Source organism: Pseudophryne corroboree, chromosome 4, assembly GCF_028390025.1.
Source record: "Pseudophryne corroboree isolate aPseCor3 chromosome 4, aPseCor3.hap2, whole genome shotgun sequence".
NCBI classification, from domain to species: Eukaryota; Metazoa; Chordata; class Amphibia; order Anura; family Myobatrachidae; genus Pseudophryne; species Pseudophryne corroboree.
This window is the reverse complement of record NC_086447.1, coordinates 523,896,867-523,916,962: the sequence shown is the minus strand read 5'-3', so window position 1 is coordinate 523,916,962 and position 20,096 is coordinate 523,896,867. Positions and strand designations below refer to the sequence as shown.

The window sequence follows — 20,096 nt, the reverse complement described above, 5'->3', positions numbered from 1 at the left end:
GGCCTGTCTACTCTGCACAACATCATGTGCTTAGGGGGTGGGCCCAGCACAGGGCACTTCATAGCCCTGTTACAGAAATGGGCCTTATGTCCAAATATGGGAGTATTTATGTATGTAGGTTGTCATTTTTCCACTCTTGTCATTTTGTTTATGGAAAAAAAGGGAATGCAGTCAAAATACAGACAGTCGGGATCCCGTTAGTCAGAAGACCGACGGCAGGATCCCGGCGGTCAGAATTCCTATGGATTCTGGAGGAACCTACAGTGGTTGTGGTTACTGTTAGGCACTAGGGAGAGGGTTAGGGTTTGGTGGCGGGGTGGAAGAGGTTAGGGTAAGGCTGTGGGAGGGGGAGGGAGAGGTTAGGCTGCAGGAAGGATGGGTTAGGGGTAGTGATAGGGCTAGGGTGAAACACTTACCAGGAAGCTGGGATCCTGACTGCTGGGATTTCATATCCAACCCGAGTTGTTGCATCCAAGACATTTCAAGACACGTAAAATGGCAGAATGTTCATAACTTTATTCTTGGTAAAATAAGTTAAATAAATACAAATAAATAAAATAAAATATTTATCCTAGCATGTTCTGTTTTAAATAAACAGGTCATTGGAAGTTTGTAAAAATATTCATTTTCAGTTGATAATGATTCACAAGCATCACACAAATGTCAGGTCTTACATGAATAGTTGTAGAAAAAAAAAGAAGAAACCAGTTTCTATTATTTGTTTTTGCTAGAGACGGCTGCAGCTGAGTGGACTGTGCAGCAGACTATACCACAGACTTAGACATTAGCACATTTAAGTTTTAATGGACTTTCCTTGTGTATCTGACACTTTTGAATGCATCTATTTGGGACTTCCATATATCCCTATCATCCCAGGATATTTATTTTTTCCGAATGTAATTTTTGAACATAGCACTAATAGAAATGCAAATAGAAAAACATCCCATAAACACATGTATTATGGAGAAAACACAAACAACATCATGGGGCATATGTAATAGTGTCAGAGTTTGCCGGAGGTACGGAATGCTGGACGATCTCAGGCTTTTTATTAAAGCGCCAATCATTTACAAGACATGGTTGTGCCTTGTAAACAATTGCCGCTTTAAAAAAAAAACATCCAAGACCGTCTGGCATCCCACACCTCCGTCAAACTCGGACCCTATTACATATGACCCCATATATCTGTTATACTTCTTTTGGATTGCATAACTAAGTAAGAACCATTTTATGAACCTAGCCAAGCACAGTGCTTTTATGTTTTCAAAATATGGCAGCCATATGAGAAAATTGGGCATATTTATCAAGATAACACAGATAGAACATATCACCACTAATTGCAGCAATATAAATCCAGTTTCTCCCTGATCTATCACTGGGCAGCTGAAAGATGGTCCACTCCAAGTGTACAAGACTAAAGTACCAACCAATCAGCTCCTATCTGCTATGTTACAGGCTGTGTTTGAAAAATGACAGGAGCTGATTGGTTGGTCATTTATCTCTCTTCACTTTACCTTTCTCCAAGTTTTGATAAATCTCCCACATAATTATTTTAATGTAAAAAAAAGGAAACAAGGATTTATTTAACTACAGTAATAAAGCATTTTCTTTTGACTGGTGCAGCGCTTGATATCCAGTAATGGCGATAGAGATTGGAGGACGGTGGAGTTACCATTATTCTTTTTAAATAGGTGCCTCCAGGGGGAATTGCAACTCTTAGGAGCTTATATATTTTAATACTATATTAAATGTTAGTGAATAAAAAATATTCTTTTTTTTATGTCTACACTGATCTTGTACTCTGGTTTTCAGATACACATGCCGCTTTCATTTACATTGCAATATTCCCTACTTGATTTTTTTGAGGCTAGTGGAAACTTCTTATATTGCTAACTGTTCTTACGATCCATCAATAGTATCTTCAATAGCATTTGTGCACCTGATTATTATGTTCTTTTGTGTGTTTTGGCAGGGGAAGCCTTCATCAGAGAGCTTTACCAATAGATACTGATGGTAATGTTTGGCGATAGCAATCGCCATTGGTAACTTTTAGTACATAGGAATAAATCAATAGGATGGCGGTCATTAGGTCGACATGAGTTAGGTTGACATACATTGGGTCGACCATGTTTGGTCGGCATGCATTAGGTCGACATGATCACTAGATTGACATGGTCATTAGGTCGACATGGAGAAAGGTCGACATAAGTTTGTCACAATTGTTTTAATTTTTTGACCTTTTTCATACTTAACGATCCATGTGAACTACAATTGGGAATGGTAACCTGTGCCGAGCGCAGCGGTAGCAGAGCGAGGCACGGTGCACTAATTGGGGTTCCCTGTCACTATTCAAAGAAAAGGACACCAAAAAAGTAAAAAAAAACTCATGTTGACCTTTTTCCATGTCGACCTAGTGACCATGTCGACCTAATGCATTTTTACCAAACGTGGTTGACCCAATGTATGTCGACTTAACTCATGTCGACCTAATGAACCACACCCAATCAATAGATGGTTGAGAAATAATATTTCACTACTTGGTAAATATGTCCTACAGTCTGTATAAAATGTTTAACAGATTTCTCTTGCAGGGGTTGATTAGTAAGATGTTGTATTTATGTAAACTAGATGTTGTAACAGGATGCTGGTTAGTATCTTTGATTGTAAAGGTACTACTGCATCACTTGTATTTGTCACATTTGTAGTCTCTGTATTCTCACATAATAAACATACGGGATATACAATGAGTATACTATAAAGGACACATGTTTAGTAAAATAGAAATTACAGGCAGTGTTTTTTTTTGTTCTTAAGGATTGCAGCACAGAGACATTTTCTTGCATAAAATATTTATAATGCACTGGAGAAATGGAGCGTCAGCAAGAGCAGGAATCACTCTGTTACCATAGTTACACTCCAAGGCCTGTAGTCTCTCTGGAGTGTGTCTCATCATCATGTAAAATAGCCAACATGTACAGAACATGCCCACTATAATAAGAGATCGTTTACAAGTAACACCTTAATTTATCTAACAAATGTATGTATTAAAAGCAAACCACAACCACTTATTATTATAACACAAGTGATAAAAGCATAAAGATCAAAATAAATAAACCAAAGAAGCTAATGAGTGTCCTGATCAGCCTGCACTGTACAATACAGGTATTGGTAAGCTGTGCCTACTCCCCTAGTGTGTGTGTGTGTGTGTGTGTGTGTGTGTGTGTGTGTGTGTGTGTGTGTGTGTGTGTGTGTGTGTGTGTGTGTGTGTGTGATAGATAGATGATAGATAGATAGATAGATAGATAGATAGATAGATAGATAGATAGATGGATATATAGATATACATACACAGTGTATATATATATATATATATATACAGTATATGTCCTCGTTTTGGTCCGGCTCTCCCTGTACTGCATACTGCTGATCCGGGTGCCCTCACAAAATATGTGCAATCCAAATCCTCTGGTGCGGCACTCCCAGACACGTCAATAAATCAAAGATACAGGTGGTAGTTTTTCAAGTAATGTTTCAGTGCCCGTTTATTGTGTAGCGGCACTTTCCTCAGAGGATTTGGATTGTATATATATATATATATATATATATATATATATATTATATATAACCTTTGCCAATTTCCACTACATAAAATATGTAGCATCGCTTTTCTTAGAACACAGGCCTATACATTTGCATGAATCTGATACCTGCACCCACTTCTGTCTGAAGAGGCAATACAGAGGAGAGAAGGGCTGGACTAATGTATGGCCAGGTACAGTAGGCGCATGTTACTGTGAACCAGTTTGTCCAGGGTGGATATTTATCAAAGCTTAGAGAGAAATAAAGTGGATACCAACCAATCAGATTCTAACTGCCATGTTACAGGCTGTGTTTGAAAAATAACAGGAGCTAATTGGTTGGTAGATTATCTCTCTCGATCACTCACAAAGGCTTAGTACATCTGCTTGTGATTGAAAATGACACTAAGGAGCTAATTAGTTGGTACTTCTTCTATATTCACATTATCTCTCTCCAAGCTCTGATAAATCCCCCCCTTCTAAGCCTTATCATTTCTAAGTGCTTGATGGCATGTGCAAATTCATAATGATGATAATTTGCTGTATCTTGCAATAGTAGCAACTGCAGCTTCTGTAGTGACAACATGTATGCCTGTGATTTGAGGAGCAACGCATCCAACTCAGCATCAACCTCTATATCTTGTGGCCAAAAAATGTTCAGGCTAGTTTTAGCATTTACAATAAAAAGGAAGTTATCTGACGCTGATATTTTTCTAAACAGTGTCAAAGAAAACAAACACCTGTATTATTAGCTGCCACCAAAAGGGAGAATACTTCACTCCTGCAAGATATCAAGAAATAACAGCGAAAGACAGGGCGCTTGGAAGGCAGGTGTTATAATAATCAGTTTATACGTGTGTGTATATATATATATATATATGTATATATGAATTTACAAATACAATTGAGATTTATACACATCAAAATACACAGTACCGGCCGGTTATAAAATAAAATAAAATAGACAATTCTAAAAATACATGTTAATACATGTTAATTTTCCTTATATATAAAATAAAGCATGAAAGAGAGTCATTAGTTTAGTTTGCTATATATATATATATATATATATATATACATACAGATGGAGCCACGCTAATCGTGGCTTCATCTGTGCCTGGGCGTGCCTCCCGTCATGTCTGGGGCATGCACACGTCCATAACGCGCACTCGTCCCATTTACTTGAATGGGAGCGTCTCACTGCACTCCCGGCATGACTAAGCAGACGGATCGCCTAATCACACCGGGAGTGCTCATCTACGATGGAGTCGCCTCATATGAGCGTGGCTCCATCTGTATTATTATTATTATCCTTTATTTATATGGCACAACAAGGGTTCCGCAGCGCCCAATTACAGAGTACATAAACAAATAATCAAAACAGGAAAACAGCGACTTACAGTTGATGACAATATAGGACAAGTACAGGGTAAATAAATATAGCTACATCAGCAGATGACCCTGAAATAAGAATCAGGTGGCAGAAGACTGCTGGATTTGGTGCAGTTGAAGATTATTAAAGTAAGAAAAAGGATAAGCACATGAGGGAAGAGGGCCCTGCTCGTGAGAGCTTACATTCTAAAGGGGAGGGGTAGACAGACAGTGGTGACACAGATGGGGTACATAGAGAGCGTGGAACAGAGGGTTAGGAAGAGATTTGGCTGGGTTTGGTGAAGAAGTGGGTTTTGAGAGCCCGTTTGAAGTTTTGTAGAGAGGTGGAGAGTCTGAGGGGTAGAGGTAGGGAATTCCAGAGAAGTGGTGCAGCACGTGAAAAATCTTGGAGGTAGGAGTGGGAGGAAGTTATCCGTAGGCAGGAGGCATGCATTAGCCGAGCGAAGAGGACGGGTGGAAGTGTAAAGGGAGATAAGGTCAGAGATGTAGATGGGAGAGGAGTGGGTGAGTGCATTGTAAGCGAGTGTGAGAAGCTTGAAATGGATTCTGAAAGGGAAGGGAAGCCAGTGAAGGTCTAGTAGGAGAGGAGAGGTGGACGTAGTGCGTTTGGTGAGGAAAATGAGCCGGGCAGCAGCATTGAGGATAGACTGAAGTGGAGAGAGGTATTTGTCAGGAATGCCAGTCAGGAGGAGATTACAGTAGTCCAGTCTGGAGATGACCAGTGAGTGGATAAAGGTCTTAGTAGAGTCCTGGGCCAGAAAGGGTATGATCCTGGAAATATTTTTTAGATGAAAACGGCAGGATTGTGAGAGGTGCTGAATGTGTGGTTTGAAGGAGAGGGAGAAGTCAAGGATTACTCCAAGACTGTATAAAAACTGGTTATCATAACACCTGCCTTCCAAGTGCCCTGTCTTTCACTGTTATTTCTAGCTTTAGCATTTGGCTTACTGTATAAATGGACAAATACTGTATCACTTCTACCTACACTCCATATTAGGAGGTGTCTATTCATAGTGTATGCTTTAAGACAACACACCTGTTTAACAAATTAAATTAGTTATTAACTAAGCAGGAAGGAACATAGAAATTTATATAAATATTAGTTTTCATATTCCTACATCGTTTAATTAACTTCTGCACATCCAAAAACACTACTGTATAATGCACAAATCCTTTATTTTACTCTGTTGTAACTGTGTAGGATATAACACATTTTGTTGAAAGTAATGGGGCCCATGCATCTGAGGCACATTTCCCCAATTCCCTGATCAAATCCATTTTGCCAATCCACTGATTAGAAATGACAATCGATGATTGTTGATCCGTTGGGGAATTGGGGAAGTTCTGCATATTAAAAATTCCTGATTTACCAATCCCAATCATTTTTAGTCAGGATGGGCAAAATTCTTTGAAATATGTCTCCCATATGTTAATACCTTATCTGTTGTATTAAAAGACGTATTGAGGAGCAGTTTTAATAATACCTCTTGGTACCATCTTGAGGTGGTTAGTAATGGCACTCCTTTTTCATTTTCTTTGCTTTATATTGTAACCATTGTCACTACCCCCTATTTGTTTTCTTTATTTGCCGACTTCTCGATGTTTGGGAAATTGTTGACAGTATTGTACTTTTTCCCTTCCACTACACATATTTCAATTGCTCTGTAACATCGCATTGTCTTGGCTTTACTATGTTCTCCATAGACTGTTTATTTTTATATTGTGACCCAACTATGTGTACTCAATGTGCTGTACTTAAACCTGTCAATAAAACTATTTAAAAAAAAAAAGGATGGTCAAATCAGGGTAATTCAATATGTTGAATATGCCCAAATCCTCGACCCAAGCATTGGGGGATCGGGGAATTGTCACAATCCGTTGCATATGTTTAAGGGCCTTAAGTCTGTAATAATTGAGTTTCTTATATAGTAGGATTTTGCTCTTTATAATAAAGAGATCAGTCTCACCGCATGCTCTTACTACATATTTGTTCCGCTTTTTCATCTAATATATGCATTAATTCTTCAGTTGAGTACTTCATCTTAGAAACTAATTTTGATTTTAGAGACAATCACTAAAGAGGTGACCATCACCACAGTGAATGCAAGCGGTGCTTGAGAAGATTTGGTGACCATTGAGGGCATTATAAAAAAAACCATGGATTAATTTAGATGCCAGTTATATAAGGGCCTAACGATTATCACTATTGGGCCCATTACACATGTGTACATACTAGATTCTGCATGTTTTTAGTAATGGTTCATTCATTATTATGGACTCGATGGGGCCGCCTGATGTTCAGTTTGCCTGCGGGAACCTACAACATCTTCAGTTGATGTTGGCTCTTGAAGTCTTGTTCCTTACTATGGGAAGGTGGTCCAGGTGGCGAAGAGAGATACAATAACAGCACCCTGGCCTTGCACATGCGTGAATTCAGGCAATACATGCAAACTGGGCAGGCCCAGCAGTGGTATCAATACTACTTTAATAGGAGTGTTAGTGAGCATGAGAACTGTTGATGTTCCGATGAGCTTTCCCTGCACTAGAGCAATGGTGACTTGCACCGGTAGTTAAGTATTGAAACCGCCGCAACTTGCAATGAATTGGATAAATAATTAAATCTATCACCTTGATAATGTGTAGATCCCATAGTGATTGTACAGTTCACATTCAGGAGGGTCTATAAACTTATAGTATTACGAACAATCCATTACATGAGCTGTGATAATATCTTTATATTATTGCATGGGTCAGAGTAACTTCTTAAGAGACTGTCAAACAATTTCAGATGCTCTATCACATTCTATGACCATCCAGTTCTACAGAAATGAACCAATACAACAGAATATACTATATCCCAACAGCGTTTGAAAAAAAGAGATGAATTCCATCACATATAGTATGTCTACATATATATGCACATTAAACTTAGAAGATGTGGCAGTGAAATTAATATTGTGTGGAAAAAGAGTACCATTGAATAGGAACTTATACTTAAAATGTGTGACTGTTTCATCTGTTAATTTAATGAATATTTAGTTTTAAAACATCTCATGTAGCTAATCACAACATACAACATTACCAATGACAAAATGAATGCACTTTGCAGAAAGTACTATAAAGAGGGACCGGCAGTAAAACTTATTGCCTCCTCGGTGTTATAATATATATTAACAAAGTTGTGTAGAACATCTTGGACAGTGAAAACACTAAAGTGTTACTTGACCCACAGTAGCAATAGTAGAAGCAGTCTGCTAAGTTTAGATGGTGATTTCTTTCTTGCTCTTTGTGAATACATCAACCTGTAGTAATCAATGTACAATACTGAAGATACTACTACTACCATAGAATAGTTTCCAGAGAAGCACTGCTTGACAAAATCATCTGTGCAATAAGAAACAAATGAGATTCCAAAAATAGTTTTCAGCACATTACTTGATTCTACTCAATGGCACTGGTTTAACTCACTCTATTTTTTAGGATTGATTTTATAATAGTAAATAATACTGTGGGAATAAAGCTAGCATCACAAATCTCAATAACAAACCAGTTTGGCACAGTACAGACATAATTTGTTCTGTTGTCTCTAATAAGTCAACATGCTTTTACCTTGTATTCCTTTCCAAGCTGAAACTTCTGTCTGCGAGTCACAAAAGCTCACTTCCATTTCCAATGTTTTAGAAAAGCAATTACATACTGAAATGTCTTTATGCAATATTCGGAATAAAAAGTAGTGTAGTAGCTGCTATATGGCTTTATATAAAAAGATGGAACCTACTATAATATACTATTTTTGTATTCTTTTTTGTTTTTTTACATTACACAATTTTAGGTATGGTTCCTGTGAAACCATTTTCCCTGGTGTTCAGAATAGCACTTATAAATCTAAAGTGAGAAATTAATTTGGATTCTATTTACAAACAGCAAATTGGCACTTACAGAATAAAAGCATTATTTTGTGGCCCCTTAACACTTGCAAAGTAGAGAAAACGTTTTGTAATATTACATTATGCAACATTAACATATATAATACATTTCCAGTTGGTACATTCCTGTAGTGTTTATTTATTTTTGGGAAATTATTTATTCTCTTCCAAATCTTCTGAGAGTGCTGCAGATTATCTGCTAATCAAGGGACAGTAAGGGTTGTTGTGTGGTGTCATCTTCATTCTTGTCATTGTGTTTTAGCACTCCAGGATCCACTACTGACTGAGACCTGCAAACCGACAAATAAAAAGTAAACATTGTTCCCAAAGGCCTTGAAAATAATGTTAGAATTTGCAATATTGTCTATAATTTGCAATGGAAAACATTTTAGATTTGTTTCCATAATCATACCCTGGAAATAGCAGTGCAACCCTAGCAATACACTGCAATTTAAATATTTTCCCTATTCATATTCATGTTGCTATGCAAACGGAAATTCTACCTACTGAGACTCCACACTGTACCTGCTAGAAAATTGTATTTTTGTTCACTTATAAATACATTTTATAACATATCAACATTGTGCTGTACATAGGGGTCTATTTACTAATCCTTGGATGGAGATAAAGTGGACAGAGACAAAGTACCAGCCAATCAGCTCCTAACTGCCATGTTACAGGCTGTGTTTTTAAAATGACAGTTACAGTAACGGTTTTACAGAGCTCTGTGCTGGCCATGCCTCCTGAGCACATAACATCATGACATTATGGCAAGGAGGTGTGGGCCAACTGGAAGAACAGCAGTACTCAAAGCATCCTCAAGATGCTCAGCAGGGCTGTACAGGCTTCAGTGTGTATCTCTGGAACACCTAAAGGACGCTTCAGGTGCACTGCGGCAGCGATACTGCCTGTTCCAGGCACCCTATAAGCAGAGGCATCACCAGGTGTGGTGACACCTGGTGCGTACTCTACATTGTCCCCCCTGCGCCGTCCAATAAGGGGGCATGGCCTAAACCCCCCCCCACACATTTCTTCACTCTGAGGGCTGGTTGCCCCGGGAGACTGGGCTGAGTGCAGTGCCGGCTCTTCATGTGTTACAGGAGCCAAGTGCTGCAGGTGAATATCACAGTGCAGTACCCAGCTCCTGTCACTGCAGAAGAGCTGGCACTTTGGTGTCACCCATTCTGAGCGTGACACCCGGGTGCGGGCCACCCTCCCTGCACCCGGCATGTGACGCAACTGCCTATGAGCCAGATACAGAGACCATGGTGTAGAAACGGTGCTACCCACAGAGCCCTGTGCTCTGTTTGATGGCACCGCTTGCACACCCATATTACGACCCTGGTATACAATAATGTACTGACCTACTGAACATGAACTAATTGTCTCTAGTGTACCAATCAGTGGGGTATGTGCCAGGGGTGACGGCATCTACAGGTGAGTCAGTTTGTGTGCTTTTTGTTGAGGGTTGCACATAATAGTGCACATAATCGCTGGTGAGGCCAGCTGCCTAGAGCTCCATACTATTCTCCCGCACAGGGACAGATCACCACCTGCCAATTCCTTGGTGACACCTCTTCCTAAAAAGGTGTGATGACTGCACTGACACTACAGCAGCTGAACCCTACTCCCCTCAGCATTATGTACCTGCACTGGTTACACTACGTTGCCTGGCCAAAGCCTAGAGGGGAAGAACTTTCTTTGATAAGTAAACCACTGGGAAAACTGAAAATGGAAGGGGGATGGTGGGATATCTGGAACATAGCAGACATTGAAAAAATGAAGGAACATACAGACTGGGTTGTGGTGTATGTGACACTATAAGGAACACTAGAGAGGCAATTCAGTTCCAAATTACATCTTTCTGGATAAGACAAATGGCTAATTGTTGCTTTCTGGATATAACATATAGTGAAATGGATATAACATATTGTGAGTTGAATATGACATATAGTGAAATGGATATGACATATAGCCCCATGAGGTCTAAATAAACCTCTGCCTGGCACTAATGTATGAAATGAGACTGCAGCCAAAGTGATATATATACTTTGCATGCAAAACATACACACCTCACACATACTGTACATACATACATAAATATGCAGGGCTGAGAGGAGGAGGCTGGCAGCCATGGCACTGCATAGTGTAAGGATGTAGAGAGAGCTGCTATAACTGACCATGCACAGCAGTTCCCACCTTCCTCCAGACATTCTGTATGCAAATCACTCTGCCAATCAGAGTGATCATGAGGTCTGTGTTGAGACGGAGACACAGTCGTCTCAGTAAGAAATAATTTGTTCCTCAGAGGGGGAGTTATGGGTACACAACTCCCCCCCCCCGCCCCCCACCACACATGTGCCACAGCTATCTTTTGTATAGGTACTGTAGAACATCCAAGGGTGGAACATTGCTTGTTTAGCCCACCTGCTTTAAAAATGTTGTTTGATGCAATATATACTTTAGATATGAGTGTATGGGCACAATACCTCTTCATGGCTTTAGGAGACAAGTCCTTTTCTACTTCCACTTTTGTTGGCATCTTGTATGACTCTACATTGTATTCACTTTCATCATCATACTCATGGTCTAAGAGTGTTCTTGCCCATGTTCCCATATCATAAGGTGGTAACATTCCGCCAAACTCAGAAGGTAGAATCTCTGGGTGAATCAGTTGATGTAAACTATTGAGATTATTACCATGTAAAAATATCTGTGCAAAACAAAGCATACAATTATCAATACTTTAATTACAATTAAAAGAACATTACATGATAAAACAAAAACTACCTCAGTAATATCTGTATTTTAGAACAGTAAAAGTTAAATAGTGAATATTTTGCTTTGGATTTAATTGCAAAATCTTGATTATTACTTTTTGTAACGACAAATACATTACATTTTGCCCAAAATATTGTTCATAATGACAATACACAAAAAGCATTACTGTATGTTTTCTTGTCTTGTTTTGCACATACTATATGTGAACACTCATACTGTATATTAGGACTAGCTGTGGGAGATTCTGGTTTTCACGGTTGTAAATATAAATGAGAAATTTGGTAAATCTATAGAGATGTAAGTTTGAGACGTCTTAATGTAAGTAAATATTAATCCGTGGTTCTTGGCGTTACCCAAGGAGCACCCATAGCAGATATGGTAAAAAATGTCAGGACTATTTTTGTCCTTTATTAAATTCTACACAAAGGAGGGGAAATCCAAATTTTGATCTGATTGTCTGTTTGGGCGTTATGGTTCACGCAACGCAAGCCATGCATCGGTAACGACGTCATTATGTCAACCCCCTTTTTATCCCCTTAGGGGAGGGTTATTAAAATTATAATTACGTAGTTTTCCTATTTCCAACCTGAAAAATATCAATGTTAAATTTCAGCTTCCCAACATATCGGTAATTAAGATAACTAGTGATGAGTGAGTGAGTGAGTGAGTGAGTGAGTGAGGGCTTTCGCATAGATAGATAGATAGATAGATAGATAGATAGATAGATAGATAGATAGATAGATAGATGAACACAGGGAATTAGCCCACATTACCCCTCTGCGTGGATGGAGATAAAGTACCAGCCAATCAGCTCCTACTTTATAATGCACCTATGTGGATCGCAAGGGCATACACAATGCAACTCTGGCAATGTAAGATGAATGTTCAATAGAGCATAGATGGGAAAAACATTGCAAACTCAGCAGTGTCTATCCTATGTTGAGCTTTCATCCCCTGATGCTCTGAGCAGACATATATATGGATTTTCTGATCCTCATAGGGATCAGTGATACCTTTTCAAAATGATATTTAAACTGCATATAGTTGATGAATGGAATGAAGTTCAACAGAGGTACTATCAGGGCAAAATGTTTATATGCATGTACAGTACCTAATGATATTACCATGAATATCATACTATATACAGATGTGTCCTCATACACCTGTTCCCTATATACCATGTGGTGTGAGATGTCCAGCATGAGTGATCCACACCAAGTGGTATAGTGTAGTGACTTTTTCTGTAAATCTGCGTCTTATTTGCACTGCAGACACAGCGAAAACACCACTCAATCTGAACCAGAGATGCTGGGCTATGACTTTAACCGCAAAAGGTTAAGATTTAAATAAATACATCCCAGATGATTCAAAGCAGAACTTGGCATGAAAAAAGCTGTGGCTGCTGCATCTTAGCACTTCCCATACAGATTCAGAGTCATTTGCACACAGATGTATAAGTGTCACATATCAACTTAATCAGTGCAGTCTTATTATATGGTCCAATTGTTAAATTTATGCAATTAAGGTGTAGATTTCAAGAGAAAAGACACTCAGTGCAAGTCGAGTTGCGCGGGACCTGGTTCCTCAAGAAGAGCTGTTTTGCGCGACTGAGTGTTTGAGGAAACATCTGTAATAAACCAGGAGAATCATTAAATTGCAAAAAAAAATTAACTATTTTTAATCTGTATTTATAACAGTTATAACCATTTGCGAAATGTGGACCACAACATTACTTACTTTCAGAGGAATCAATTATTTAATTACAATTTTAAATGTAAAAAGACAATAAAATGTACTGTACTTTGGAATCTGTTTTGCTTCATACAGCAAAAGTAGGGATTAAGGGGGTTATTCAGGTCACATCGCAAAGCAATTTCACCGTTGATGGCGCATGCGCAGGTCCCGTCCTATGCGTGAGTGGCCCGGCCAATACAATTACATCGCATTGGCTGCGAATGCCTCTGCCTGATTGACAGGTAGTGGTGTTCATGGGGCAGCCAGAGGCTGCGATGGACCATTGCAGGGGCAGCTCAGGGGGGAAACAGGGGCAAGTTGGTGGTGTTATCAGGGCAGCTGCATGATGTCACATGCAGTCGCTCAAAAGGAAAACATGGCTGCGAAGGCAGGGCGTCATCCACAGTTGCTGCGACCGTAATTAAATTGCGCTCGGAGCTGCTGGGCAGGATGGGAAGCATGATGGGCAGCCTCGCCCTGCGATGGGCGGCCCCCAGCATGTGAAAGAAAGGATTGCAGATTCTGCTTTTTTAGCAGAATCTGCAATCCATCCTGAATAACCCCCTGAATCTGTAATTGAATACTATAGAAATGGATATATCACATTTTATACATTTTGCATCTATAAAAGAAAAAAATTACCCTCTTCCGTGTCTTTTCTTTTAAGAAGGGTCGTATAACAGTATAGAGGGCATGAATGTACCACGGTTGATTGACAAAATGGATTCCTCCAAAACGAGCTGGAAAACTATCCTGTAAAATAAAATAAAAATACTGTAACATTTATGTTATATAATACAAGCAAAACAATGTGCAGTACTGTGAAAATGAATCCACTTAACTATGGCAGCATGAGAACAAGAATGAAGTACCATTTATCAGTATGCAGCATTTGCTTGAAACAAGCTAGGACTGTTTTTTTAAAAAAATATTCCAAATGAAAATCTGGTTTTATGTATATTTTCCTCTTGCCTCCAGGTTCCCTGTCAAGCATGGTATGTGCTCCTGTAAGTAAACTGTTATTTTATTTCTTCTCTAGCTCACTTCATCTGCCCTTTGTTGCTAAATAACGGCAATGGGTGTGAAACAAGCTTAAAGGCATAATTAAACACATCTTGCTCAAGTATATCTTTAGACAGCAATTAAGAGGCAAACAGTGCCCCAAACAACAAAACATTTGTCCTAAGAGAGTAGCTTTAAGATGTTTTATATAATACCACATTTTCAAATGGTACTGTATTCTGTGCAAGGTTTCATTCAGGCACAATTCTGAAATATATTATACATGAGCTAGAATAAAACCTTGAGGAAACAGCCGAAGAACCAACAAGTCACTGCCATGATTCTCATATCTATGTGTTATCAAAAAATAATTTACTAAGGACCAAATGTAATAATGAGAGTTGTAGCACATGCCGGTGGGGTTTGTAGAAGAGCAGATTTGGGCAGACTTAGGGTTAGACTTAAGACGTGTAAACACGGCGCAACGTGCTGTACAGCCTGACATTGACTATTTGACAGGGCCGGAGCCCAGCCCCACCGATATGGTCAATGTTGGGCTGCCTGCACAGTCTATTTTTTATTGCAATGCCTATCCTGCGGGACAGCACATCGGCATCGCAAGCTGTGTACACACGGTGTGATATGCTCTAACCTTCCTAACGATTTTGACTATATAGTCAAAATTGTAAGGAAAGTTAATTGCATATTGCACAGTGTGTATGCACTTTTAGAGCATTTCGTGCTACTGTAGGTGCTTCAGTGTGGAATGCTGTCAGCATGTTGAACATCACAATGTTGACAGTGAAAATGTGGAATTTCAAAATGGTCAAAATGTCGACACCCAACATGTTGACATGAACTAGGATAATAGGATTTGAGTTGGGGTTAGGTTTAAAATTGGGTGTCTGTATAATATACCTGTTGACATGTAGGTTGTCGACATTTTGACGTTTTGTCAGAGTCAACAGTTTGCAAGCCAACATTATATCTGTCCCTGTTGACGTTATGGTGTCTATATAACTGTCGGCATTGTGAGTATCACCAAAACATAATAAGTCATATCCATGTGTCTAGTTTTGCGAATCAGAAACAAAATTTCTTTGTATTGAAATTCAATAAAAGGATCAATTTTTGTGGTGTTCTGTGAAATCCAGTGGGGTGTGTTGGCATTTTGATTCTAAAAAATGATTCTTTTTTTTGTATCAGAGCTGCCAATCTTCAGGTCTCATCCTATACTTTTATCAGAATCTGTTATGTACCTGCATGGTGAAGTTAGGTTTCAAGTGCATTTAGAGCAATATAAAACAAGCATGTAATAATGTCCCAATGTCCCCAACTGTCATGATTAATTTAAAGACATCATATAGGGGAAACTCATCAGTATGTTCGGAGAAAAATTAAAGTTGCAGTTAATGTAGAGGTTGGTCCTAATATCAAGGTAGGTCAGATTTGAAGTGATACTGTACTGTATCTGTTAGAAAGCAGTGCACTACTGCACATTTTCCTTACTGTGCATACATACTGGTCACTAGGACCCATGGAGGTCTGTCCTCCAATCTGTTGCACTGCTGCACTATGTAACTGCAGCCATTTTGTAGATCCTCAGTAAGTACAGTGAGACTCTCTCTACCCCACTTTTCTCTACCCCCCTCTCTTTCTTTGTGTTTGCTCATTTCATATTTAGAAAGTAAGTTCTAATGAACAGGGCCTTCTCTCCTTTTTTCCCCATATTTAATTATGTACTTTGCATGTTGTAATTATGTATATACAGTACTGTATGTTATTAAAAATAATAATAACAAAGCCAATAATACATTCTATGTAACTGTTTAATCATACCTCCCAACTGTCACAGTTTTCGTGGGACAGTCCCATTTTTCTGGGACTGTTCCGCTGTCCCACCGGTGGGTCGCAGAGTCCCGTGGTGGTGGGGGCGTCAGTTGGGAACCCTCTCTCACCTTATGTTCTGCTTATTCACTGGGTGAGAGGGATGGGGGCCATGGCCTGCTGCTCACAGAGCACTGGTCATTCCCACATAGTGACGAAAACGCGTGCCATGCCCCTTTTTCCAGAGGTCACACCCCTTTTTCAGGAGCGTGTGCCTTCAGTGCACAGAAGAGTCCCTCTTTCCAGGGACAGAAAGTTGGGAGGTACGGTTTAATCAATGCATAATGTACATAGCATTATAACTTTGTTCAACCATTTGCAAAATTGCATGATGCTTATACACAACACTGAGTTACTGTATGCTGAAGATAATGGTGTTCAAAGTTCATTAGCATTAATCATTTTAAATTTGGAACTGGCCATGAACCAGAAACATAATAAAAAGTTAAAGATAGGGTGTAAAGCCCTTACGTGGGCATCCTGATGGCCATTGATTGTACTACACTGAGGGTGGAAGCCAAAATCTGCACTATGTGCTACTTTGGGACTGCCCGCATGAACAAAATTCGTGGGTAACTGAAGCCCCAAAGCATGCATTTTGCCTCTCTTTGTGAAATCATCATACTGTAGCTGAAGCTAAGCAAATCCTTTTCCCTTTCAAGGTAAATCTGACTCCAGATCATGCTAAATACAGACCAAACCACATCCTTGGGATAAAATGATTGATATATATACAACAAAAAACCTAAGATTCCTGTCTTTTACCACTTACCAAAAGTGCATAAGGGTTTAACCCCTCCCCCAGGTAGACCTATAGTGGCAGGTGTGGATTCCTTAACCTCCAACCTGTCGCACTTCTTGGATATCAAATTACAACCATACGTGAAAAGACAACAATCGTATTTGAAGGATTCTACCTGTCTCCTTATGAACTTGAGAGAACTACAGTGGCTCCCGTCGTACAGATGGGTAACAATCGACGTGCAAGCCCTTTATACCTCCATCCCACATTCTAAGGGATTAAAAGCAGTTGAGAGAATTCTTATGGACGATGACAGCGTTTCTAACGACGAGAGGGAATTCTTAATAGAAGGTATCTGGTTTGTTTTACATCGAAACTACTTTGAGTTTGAAGGACAGTATTACCTTCAGAAACAGGGGACCGCGATGGGGACCAAGTTTGCCCCATCGTATGCTAACATCTATATGGACCAGTGGGAACAGGAGTACATATATACCAAGGAGAAGTTTAAACATTCTAACATTAAGTTCAATAAAAGATACATCGACGATTTGATCCTAATTTGGGACGGTCAACTAGAGACACTCGTCAGTTTTATCTCCTGTATCCAAGATAACCCCTATAATCTGAGGTTCACATACAAGCAACATCCTTCAACGATAGATTATCTTGATATCCTCCTTAACATTGATGCAGATGGATTACTGAATACAAAAACCCATTTTAAAGAAACCGATGCCAACAGTTTCATACCACGTAACAGTTGCCATCTCACTAGATGGAAGACAACAGTACCTTTTTCACAGTTTACTAGAATGCGAAAAAATTGTAACAACATGGTCAGCTACTGGGAACAATCCTCTGCATTAGTAGAACAGTTCATTGATAGGGGATATGAAGGTTCCGAGCTACGTAGGGATCAAATTCGGGCATCCGAGTTAGATAGAGACAGATTTTTCACAACCGAAAGAAAAACTAAGGACCATCTAAAGAATGAGAGACCCTTCATTACACAATACAATCAAGAAAATGGGAAAATCAGACACATTTTGAATAAACACTGGCATCTGCTACGTAAGGATCCTATACTTGGACCACATCTATCAGAAAGACCTAATATGGTATTCAGGAAGTCTAATAACCTTAAGAATATTCTGGCACCCAGTAAACTACATCCCTGCCAACCAATCAGTGATAATACTGCTAAACACCCTTTAATGTCACGAACAGGGCTATTTCCCTGTAATAGATGTATATGCTGTCGACATATTGATAAGAAAGCCTTTTGCTGGAAAGACGAAAGAATGAGAACTCATAAGTTGAAGTCAATTGTTACCTGTAACACGAATTACGTCATTTACAAAATCTGCTGTACCTGTAAGCTTTCGTATATCGGTAAGACTAAGAGAAGTCTAAAAATAAGAATTCAAGAACACCTGCGGAATATCAAAAATAAAGTCCAGAACCACAGCCTCCCCAGACATTTCCAAGAATACCACAACTCAGATATTCAGGAGTTGACGTTTACAGTCCTAGATCATATTCAGGAAAGTAAAAGGGGTGGGGATAGAGATATACGCTTGGCCCAAAGAGAATCATATTGGATTTACACATTGAATACGCTTATTCCGCATGGGCTCAACGAGAATATAGATATGACCTGCTTTTTATAGAAAGTGAAATCCATTTTCTTCTTTTTCTCTTTCTTTCCTCCCTGAGATTTCTTTAGACCTGTCCTTATTCAGCTTGTTAATAGCCAATAGGTGTCTAGTTTACCTCTCTGAGCCTTGGTTAGGGATCTGTAGAACCAATAATATGTCGACCAGTGGGAGGTCGTTATGATTACCATCACATTAATTATTCATTTACAATTGTTAGGTGTTAATTTGTCAAATGGTGTGTATACTAAAAAAAAAAAATTCTGTAAAAATAGAGCCTTGTCTATTATGTCATTTTAAGACTAACAAATATCAATATTTCAATTGATTCCTTAGATATTTTGCTAATTTACCACTTATTGTCACGTATAGAGAATTCATATTACTGCTATTCTACAAAGTTCCTTCTGTATATAGTGAGATCTAATAAGACTAACAGTACAACTATATTTTGAGTTAAATACTCATAGTTCCTGATGAATCTATCTAAACAGCGCATTTATGGATGTATGATGTACTTATAAGTCACTGTTGCCGATTGATACAATCTGTGGGTGTCCCACAGAATGTGACTCCTATTGAGGAACTGAGGACGTAAGGGTCACCATGGTGACGGAATGCAAGCCGTCTCGTCCCAACGTCTTCCGGTCACGTGACGCGGTCAGTCTCCCTGACTTCCCGGTCTGACTAACAACCCGTGGCGCCTGATGACGGGGCTTTCAGCTCCAGCGTCGGCGCAACTGAGTGCAGCGCGTTTGGAGTTGCTATGGGCAACCGAATTCGCCTTGCTGGGGAGGCCTGTCCTGACGGACACCAATTAGAATAAGTGTGAAAAGTTTATGTCCCGCCTCCACTCCCATTCACTTCTCTATAGGCTCCGTTAGCTGTCAATCAGAACCACATTTATTTCACATACGGTAGATACTAGCCACAACAGGGTATTTTTGGGAAAGCCAATTAATTAAATTATATGTGGCTTAAGTTTAGGTTTATGGTAATTTTCACTAGTTGTAAAATAATTATATACTTACATTGCTATAGGGGATTTATAAAGATCCCCTTTTTTACTTCATAATACTAGTTATTCACAGTCATTTAAACACTAATTAGTATCACTGAAGGAAGTGAGGTCATCAAAGTTCCTTCTATATAAACATGCACTTAGCCTCCATGCTTCATTGCATGATCACTGGCTCACTGCTGATCACTATTTGGAAGGTAAGGAAAACTTGTCTTTATGACATTCTACACCAGGCTCTATTTAGCTTAAGTTGATGCTGGATTTCTTTTTACACAAATATGTATTCATACTTTGTTAAATTGCTGATATATATATTTTTATTTTTAAGCCTTCATGCTGGGCTGTGCAATCTTATACTCCTAGCACAGCTTCCTT

At 39.2% G+C, this 20,096-nt stretch overlaps 1 protein-coding gene across 1 annotated transcript in view; it reads right to left on the bottom strand.

Annotated features, from left to right (window-relative positions):
• Positions 1-512: 512 nt before the first annotated feature.
• CLVS2 (clavesin 2) overlaps positions 513-20,096 on the bottom strand; it is a 172,097-nt gene continuing 152,513 nt past the window's right edge. Inside the window, exons 3-5 of the mRNA XM_063917261.1 lie at positions 14,054-14,164; positions 11,386-11,609; positions 513-9,186 (exon numbers count right to left, since the gene is read on the bottom strand). Coding sequence (XP_063773331.1) covers positions 9,096-9,186; positions 11,386-11,609; positions 14,054-14,164 — 426 coding nt within the window. The 3' untranslated portion in view covers positions 513-9,095. The remainder of the gene's footprint in view (positions 9,187-11,385; positions 11,610-14,053; positions 14,165-20,096) is intronic.